Source organism: Galleria mellonella, unplaced genomic scaffold (genome assembly GCF_026898425.1).
Source record: "Galleria mellonella isolate WM207_F2 unplaced genomic scaffold, CSIRO_AGI_GalMel_v1 utg1260, whole genome shotgun sequence".
NCBI classification, from domain to species: Eukaryota; Metazoa; Arthropoda; class Insecta; order Lepidoptera; family Pyralidae; genus Galleria; species Galleria mellonella.
In genome coordinates, this window is record NW_026441985.1 from 707,804 (window position 1) to 717,579 (window position 9,776).

Consider the following 9,776-nt stretch of genomic DNA (forward strand, 5'->3'; position numbering starts at 1 on the left):
CTTTTGGTATTACAAAAAAAATAGAAATCGTTAAAAACATTTAAATTTCAGTATAATGCCGAACGCGAGGCGCCGTAGGTTTTCAGTACAAAATGACATCGCTCAAAGGGATCCATCTAAAATGCAGAACGCTTCGCCAAACAGGTAAATAGTGAAAATATTTGAACAACACTACAAGCTCTGTATATATCCCCTTATGCCCTGTTCTGAATATAAATCTATTGCTTCAGCGGCAATTCATAACCCTTTACATGAATATATAACACTACAATTCCAAAAGTAACAAGAACTGTAATTTAAAAGAAATATTTAATAAGTACACAATTTTCAAAATGTTTATCATACAACGCCACGATTTATTTTCTGCTATTTGTTATCCGTAAATACTGACATCTTTTTCTTTATATATGAAATACCGACATATGTCTGCTTACATTAATAAGATAGTATTTAAAAAAACAACTGGCTTCGCTTATGGTAAAACCGGTTATTTTGTTTTATCAACTAAACTACTGAATTGAGTGTGATAAAATTTTTGTGGGACCAATCTGTAAGTATCCTTTTAGATAAAAAATATACGAGAATTCGTAACTTGTATAGAAAGATTTTATTATTGTCATACAAATTATTTTATCATATTTATGATATATATATATATATATATATATATATATATATATATATATATATATATATATATATATATATATATATATATATATATATATATATATATATATATATATATATATATATATATATATATATATATATAGGTATCTACTTAGTTTCAGCAGCATATTTATTATATAGCAGGTATTCATAATGGGCTTAGTTGTACTGAATATATCAAATATTATATAGGAAGTCATAAATGAATGTAGATGATTTGTTGCATTATCAGTGAATGGAGGTATTAAAAGATTCCTACGTGTACACTAATACGACTGAGGAGGGGGGGGGGGGGTAGAATATCTAATAATGGGACCTAACAACCCCATTACTAGCAATGAAAAATACCCTATCAGATTAACCTCCACATGGTTTCCCCTGGAAACCATTGTGATTAATTCTTGTTCATGATAGTCCAACTGACTTGTCGTCATCACTTATCATCTATCAGTAGTGCCACACTAGCTTATGGACGTTGCTACCTAACGCGAACATTAAATTTAACTTAGTCACCTATATATAAACTATATAAGTCTGACAATAAACAATAAGTGTTACTTAGGTGAGGCTCCAGCTGAACTTCCTGAAATATTTGTGGCCAACGGAGTGGTTGCTGTTCAGAAAACTAATATCTGTAATGTAGTTTCAGTAAACTATCTGTGTAATTGTTTGCTCTCCTAAATAAATAAAAGTATATCCGGCACGAGACCTAAAAGCTAGATAAAACATTGTAGTCAAACATTATAATATGTTTCCTGAAGTTTCCTCACGGCATAAAGTAGAATTTTTCACTGATGTCACAAAAAAGAATATTCACTTTTTTATAAACGAATTCAAATAAAACTTGTACAATCGACAATCTTATGTTGATTACATTTGTTACAAATGAAATAAGTTGTTTTAACCGACTTTAAATAGAAAGAAGTTCTCAATTTAATTGTTTTTTCTTTGAAAATACAATTTTAAATAATTATATAACGCAGTCGTAATCAAACATATATGATCTGTCTGATAGTACGATCACTTATATATTACCGAAGTTTATGACTGAATGTTTCGAATTACACTAACTAGTAATTTTATAATATGCAATAACAATATTATGAAAATAAAAATGTACTATTAAATAATTTTTCCTAAATCTGAGTATAGGCACAAGATCATCTGATAGGAAAAGTGTGGGGTAAATTTTATCTTTGCTAAAAATTTTACAACATAGTCCGGTTACAACCAATTGTGCTTAGTAGGTACTTTAAATTATGTAAAATATAAATTTCTAATTACATTTCAGGTATCAAAATCCCAACACCGATGGAGCAAACCATAATGTTGGTGGCATGAAAATATCTAGTACCAAAAATAAATCATTTCCTTACAGCTTTAAAAATAATAATACTCTAGAAATAGTAGCCGAATGTGACAGTAATAAATCTTTACTAAAAGTTTCAACAGTTAATAAAAAACACTCGTCAATAATTATGGACAAAGATGTCACTGCAAGTTCTAGTAATATAGATCTCATGACAAACACGCATGCTAAGCTAAGCATGATAAACACAGATAATGAAACTAAACCTGAAATATATAACAAAATAATAAATTCTGATGAATCTAAGAAAAGAAATGGACGTACACTTCATAGAGACATAACACCATTAAGAAGAGATAAACACCCAAGACAACATCGAATTAAAGTAAGGAGTCCAAAGAGACGAATGAGTATGCCTGATAAAATGCACAATAATGATGTGAATAACAACAAACGATCAATTGGTACAATAGTTATGGATTGGAATCAAGAAGTAATAGAAGTAGTTGAACAATTAGCAGAGACATCTGATGAGTCTAGACTGAGTGATAATTCTCTAGATGGTATGTGTCGAATATGTCACGGCGGAGGAGCATTGTCATCAGAACTGGGGTGAAACTGACTATTTAAAAGTTTTTTTTATACTACTTATAATGGCAAACAAGCTGACGGCCCACCTGATTGAAAGTGGTAACCGACGCCTATAGACATGAGCAGTACCAGGGACATAACAGAGTATACTGTTTCGCCCATGATACCACCCATGCGTTGCTATTCCTGAGGACTCAGATGTTATTTCTCTGTACCCTGTAAATTCACGCCATTTCCCTCCCTTCAAAGCGAAACACAGCTATGCAAACACAACTTCTTTTCGGTTGAAACACGAATGGGACAGAGGTACCCAAGCAAACGACTTTTGTACAAAGTCTCCCTTTGGTAATTATGATATGATCACTATGAAGGTTTCTATACACGTATTTAATGGGAAGTAGGAGGACATACATTACTTTTTATCCCAGTTTAATATATCCCGATCACGCAGACGAAATCGCGAGTGAATGCTAGTTATATACCGAACAATCATTATTATCCATCCGTTCAAAATCTGGAATTTACCAAACGTCACGTTTATAATATTGGTAAGGTTTAGATACATAATACCTAAATCAAAATCAAACGGATATATACAAGATAATAACTACAGTTTAATTATACAAAGACATCATATGAATACTGTTACGGATATCCAAACAAATCAACATCCTTATCATTAACAATACGCAGAATATCAACCAAAATAGATATTTGTAATAGTGAATATTCGTTTGAACATTTTGAATTCCGATTTCCTTATCTTCCTTTGTAGTTAAATTTGATAAAGTAATCAAAATTAATCAACGCTGTGTCTCTTGCAGATTTGCCGGTTGAAATTTCCATTATTTAGTTTTGTCACCAAATTTTGTATTACATTATTACTTAGATAATTCAATTAATTAGGCACATTGGCTATTTAAAACTTTTAAAGTCCTAACTCAATCTTTTAGTCTGTACTAAGAAATATAATTAGTAGTTTTATTATCTATCCGATGTCCACATCTATCTTTCCGCTTATACTTCTACTAAACTACGCAATAGATTTAAATAAATAAATAGGGGTATTTATTTATTTAAATCTTTCGACATATTACGCCAACGCCATCTAGTTCTAAATTAAGCAATACTTATGTCTACTACTTTTTACATAAATACTTTTTGTTTAAAAGTATAATTTACACCCATGAGATGCCAAGACGGTTTGCTAATTTTTAATACATAGATATTAGAGATGTTTATATAAAATTTAGCAAAATATTTGAATACCAGTGATCGATTTTTAAAACGCACATGCACATTTTAATATGCACAATGGTTTCCAAGGAGAAGGTAGACCTAACAAGTTATATTAGTCGTAATGAGGCTATTAGATCACACTACCAACAATTCCATTCCCATACACACAATACACACAAAACGTCGCCATTTCTAAATCAATTTTGTCAATTCTTTTTGCAAGCCATAACATTTATTCCCATATGAAACGACCGTATAATTTTGGTGACAACCGGAGCAAAGTCACAGTTGTTTTTTCTTTAATTTTAATATTTTTAATCAAATTAAACATGCCGTAAATCATGGGAGCATTTTATTCGTTTTAAAATAAAGGTAGTGTAATTCCTACATACATATATATACATATCTGTCACGCCTGTCTCCCATTAGGATATGCAGAAAATATGAAACACCACATGCTACGATTCAAACAAGCCACTTTCGCGTCCTCCACATTCATTAATCTTTTTACACATGATCGCCGATTACGGATATTTTTAATTTGGCTCTTCTTCGGCTGTTGGTCGAGGTATTTTTTTTTTATACAACTTAAAATAGCAATTAAGCTGATGACCCACCTGATGGAAATTGGTAACCGTCGCCTATAGACATGAGCAATACCATAGACATAACAGAGTATACTGTTTCGCCCATGATACCCTCCATGCGTTGCCATTCCTGAGAACTCAGGTGTTATTCCTCTGTACCCTGTAAATTCATGCCATATTCCACCCTTTAAACCGAAACACAACACGACATATGGTCCATTTAGGGTGGTCCCTACCGACATTTTCATTTTTGTTCGATAAATTTTGAAATTTTTCTTTCATCCGTGCTCTCCAAATAGCCAAACTAGCGCAAGATTCCCTTTTCGATTTTCTCACTACATCGTCTTTCAGTCCACAGTTCTCTAGTCAATATTAATTTTGTCAAGTTTGTGCTCGCTGTTTTTTTTTTTTTTTTACGGATCAAAGTCATAACGTCTAGACATGATATTTTCCATTTAAACTTTTCATATTGAACTGTATTTTTATGAGATTTCACCCATACCTTATTCTACGTTATCTAATTATTTCAAGTTTCTATTGTGTCACTTAAGTATCAGTTTTGTATGGAAATGTGAAAAGTTAAGATAGTCTCAAACATATTTTTTTAAGGCTCCAATTTTGATGATATTTTTTCTTAGTCCTGTGTTATTTAAAAACTAATTTTGCGAAGGTTACCTAAATATCAGAATGGAGACTTTGTACAAAAGTCGTTTGCTTGGGTACCTCTGTCCCATTCGTGTTTCTGCCGTGCAGCAATTGTGTTTGCATGACTGTGTTTCGATTTGAAGGGTGGGATTTGGCAGTGAATTTACAGAGTATAGAGGAATAACACCTGAGTCCTCGGGAATGTCATCAGTTAACTGAATCAACTGTCCACTTAGTGGAAAATGACAATCGTCGCTTATAAACATGATCAATATTATGGTTATTTACACTGTAATGTCCAACGCTTCATACGTTGCTATTTCTGAAGACTAAAATGTTATGTCTCTGTAATTTTGTCCTAAAATTTAAGGTATTATTAATATATTTAATCAAAACTTAAATAATAAGAAATAACAAATCACAGTAAAATAAAGCATTTAAGCATATATAGAGTAGGTAGAAAGAGCGCTCTACTAATGCTTTTGTTCTTATTTATACATTTCATCTATTACAATCTAAACTAAACCTAATAATACTAATAATTAGCGTCCAATTTCAAAATCCTTCAGGTATGCTATTATTGTTGGATCGTGTCAGCGGCGACGCGTCACGCACTTGGCTGGTGGGTCTGGTATAGTTCACAATACGAAGTTCGACTCCAGTTTCAAGATAGTGAAGACTAATTAAGAAGTATCGTGAAATAATTAAATATTAAATGTAATAACTCATTTAATATACCAATTAATTAAACTATCAATGAACTTTTAATATTATTGTATTTTGTATATTCTAAAATCGGAGAATTTACATTTTAACTGATTCAAAACGAAGAAAGTTTTCGATTTGATTATATTTTTTTTTAATCTGAGCATTTATTTTTAACCAATTCAAAATGAAGGAGGTTCTCGATTTGATTCTATTCTTTTTTTTTTTAATTAAATAATATACTTACAGATCGGTCGTAGAAGTATTATACAAATAATTCAGTATATCAAGTAACTGATTTTGCCACAATTGAAATCGGTTTTTTGTGGAACACAATTTTATTACTCTTTCATGTTTACAAAATGTTTCCTCGTGTAAGCCGTGTACTTACAAAACGCGCGTGTACATACAAACTTAGATATTTTATGATAGAACTGAAATATACATTGGGTGCCGCCTCTCGTTAGAATTATAAGCCTAAACAAACGAAGCATATATAAGGGAAATATAACAAGTGAATTAAATGTTCCTCGTTTACGCAAGCTATTAATCAGCTAATGAGATTATTTTCATTTCTAACTTATTAAAATGTACATGTATATGTATATATATACAGTGTAGAAACCTCTTGATGGCGATGTCATTAGTGCTAAAATCTTTACGAATAAACATCTCATTTCTAAAGTGCATTTTAATTTTTACCCTGTTTGCCTAAATAAATTAAACCTGAAAAAATAGTAGTATAAGCTGAAAGCTAAGACATAGAATACAGTAAAAACTAAAGAAGAAATAATAATAACTACTAAAATAAAAAAAGAGTATTATCGAATTTAAAAATCAATTTGTTCAAAAATCTTGGATATTTACATTTTCAAGTATTGCTCGCTCAATAGCTGAACGGATTACAATAAAATTTAGTGTACAGATAAATTGTATTTGCATAGTATGGCTGTTAATTCATGCATGCCGAATCACGCTCGGCTTTACTTATGAATTTAACTGCGGGGTTGCCTGACTACTTATGGACTGTAAAAGAACCCTTATAATCGTAACTACGTAATTTAAAAAAAGCAATTATTAACCAATGACTAAATGAAGAAAAACTATGAAAAATCTTTACAATTTTTTACTTTCATCTTCATTTTGTCTCAAAATAATTTAACGCCCCGTTTTCGGGTCGAGACAAGAGTAAGAAAAGTTTGAATCAAAAGGAATATAAATAGAATAAAACAAACACAAAATGAATTAGTCTAAAGAGTGCAAATGAACAAATAAGTGCATGAAACGTATATCGAAGTATAAAGAAAGTTCATTAACTCCGCAAAAGGGGCATTAAAATATGTCAGGAACATTCCTTAGTCTATAAAAGAAGATATTTGTCCTTTTAATTGAATAAATACTCTTATTCATTTTGCAACTTGTTTACCAGTTGCCATTCACAATCATATAATAAAGTACCTATACAAGACATCATGCTGTCTTTCGTTGAAATATTTCTCCATCTAAAAATGTATATTATACATATTAAAAAACAACACAAAACCCCTATTTTTGTTTATTATTTATTTATTTATAAACGATAGAACCTTTTTGTTCTTTTTACTGAACTAGGTGTTATGGAAATCCATATTACTCAGTATTTGATTTCAATTATTTTGTTTAATTCCACTATCAATAGAGTATGTGTAGTACAATAGTATTAATTAGTGTAAATAACTTGATATGTACAAAAATTATAATTACCTGTAGTGTGTTGGAGTTTGACCATCTATAAACTGCAGGTAATACTAGTAATATAATAGTATAATATATTACTAATAAAGAAATAAATAAATATGTATTTGAGTGTTGGCAGACACACACATACTAATGGTAACGGAATTAAACAAAAAAAATTTAATCAAATAACATATTTGTTCTACTCTTTATATTCACATAGTATATGTAAAATTTGCATGTGTTTTTTTTATTAGGTGATAATGATGGTAATGGTAACCCCGTCTACACTATCAGTATATACTGACGAGACACCAGTAAGGGGTGATAGGTGACAATAAAAGCAGGTCCGTTAGCCCATCGTGACGAGTTCCACTAGAATTAACCACGATAGTTTCCAGGAAGAACCGCGTGTAGATCGACTTGATAGAGTACATTGCTAGCAATGGGGTTGTCTGATCCTATCTATTACTATCTATTACTAATAATCCCTTTCCCCCCAGTTTGCATGTTTTAATGACAAATTTGTAACTGTGTAGCTAGCTTTTTCAAGCAGGCGCTTCCTTTTTATTATTATTGTACCGTCTATTTTTGTATCTATATATTAGCAATATATCATTGAACAGTTGTAGCACTAACTAGAATATTACTATAATTCTATACATCAAAATGAAACGAATCGAAATTTATTATCGAATATCAGAGTTTATTATAAATAAATTCCATTCTCATTCATGACGAGACAACATGTATACCAAAAAATGCGAAATAATTGTGTTTCATCTTTTCTCCTATAATAAAATTATAACTTAACGATGTCTATACATAAGAGATGTTAAAGAAATATTAGTTAATGTTGCTGGCAAAATAATATTTTTTTTATTCCTTGTCTGTTTATCCCTGAATCGCACAAAATTATTGCACCAAATTAAAAACAGCTTTCTATCCTGAAAATTGGTGTATCTTATTGCGGATAAGAGATAGTTTTTCTTTTATTTTTTATCAAAATCAGAACTGAGATTCAATTCGGCAAATATTGTTTGTTATTGATGTTAAGTAAATAATTCCGAGATATTTCCGACCGATAAATTTAACTTAAGTATGTCATCAAGCACTTTGTACTCCGACAACATTTTCCAGGAATTTAATTTCTCCCCATATTAACATTTCATCACACTGTTTACACATTAATTTACGTTTTGTAAGATTTAATTTCTATTTACCTTGACATATTAACGTTTTTATATAAATAATGGAATAAGAACTTGGTTTACATTGACTCACATATAAACTTGTTGAGTCCTCCAAACATGTTGATTAACTAATCGTTGTATGTCTATCTTTGTAGATCTATCTATGTAGATACATCATTAGTGATAAAATTATTCAGAGAGAGAGAGAAAGGGATTAACAATTAACAGGGTCTTAAATCACCATTACCAACAATATTAGATCAACTGCCAAGCGTTTTCACCTGGAAACCGTCATAGTTAATGCTTAATGAATTTGTCATGATGAGCTATCTGACCTGCTTTCATCCTCATTTATCTCCCACTGGTGCTCTCTCAGTATATACCGGTAGCATAGGCGGAGTTAGCATTCCATTTTCACCCATTAAAGATAGCGTATATACAATTTGTAAACTTCAATGAGAATATATATATATATATATATATATATATACTCGTAAGATAGGATAGGCATCAGACAATTCTGGGGTGCCCCCCCCCCCTTTCAAATATGCCTATGATTATCACTTTCTTATAATAATAAGGAAAGAAACCCATGCCTTGTGTAATAAAGCAACAGTCGTGTTTCTGATATCTATTATGAAACCCAAAAAAATTTAGTTCAAGATGACTTCAGACATTTTATATTCTTATTAACTTTTTATATCATTAACAAATGCAGATTATATGAGTCTGTTTAAAAAGAACTTAATAGAAAGGCAATTAAGTTTACGTTTATTAAGTTTCATTGAAACTAACCATAGTGTAATTATATAAACATACTTTCAATCAAATTTCAATGAAAGTGGCTGCTTCACCTTTAACATCGCTCAATCCATTTAGAAAAGGTTTGGGTAAGTATTATTATAATTAAATCAGACCCTACTTCAGCATTATCTAAAAGAGATAAAATTTATCCCAACCCATTTGTTTTAAGCTTTCTAAAATTTAATGGATACTTCAAAACTTTAAAAATATTAATATTCTCTCATATTATTCTCCAACTCTTAATATTCAATTCAATAGTAACTAGCGCCAACACAGGATAATCAGGATAAAAAAGGCCTTAATAAATAGACAGGA

At 30.6% G+C, this 9,776-nt stretch overlaps 1 protein-coding gene across 1 annotated transcript; it reads left to right on the forward strand.

Moving 5' to 3' along the window:
- On the forward strand, nt 1–2,654 carry LOC113515670 (uncharacterized). Its single transcript, XM_052899954.1, has 2 exons — nt 1–144; nt 1,964–2,654. The coding sequence occupies exons 1-2, from the start codon at nt 56–58 to the stop codon at nt 2,595–2,597; spliced, it is 723 nt and encodes a 240-aa protein (XP_052755914.1). The 5' UTR covers nt 1–55; the 3' UTR covers nt 2,598–2,654.
- The last annotated feature ends 7,122 nt before the right edge of the window (nt 2,655–9,776 follow it).

Coding starts and splice junctions, on each gene's coding strand:
- LOC113515670 (XM_052899954.1), top strand. CDS start 56: ATGCCGAACGCGAGGCGCCGTAGGTTTTCAGTACAAAATGACATCGCT. Junction 145..1,963: donor CAGAACGCTTCGCCAAACAG/GTAAATAGTGAA, acceptor ATTACATTTCAG/GTATCAAAATCCCAACACCG.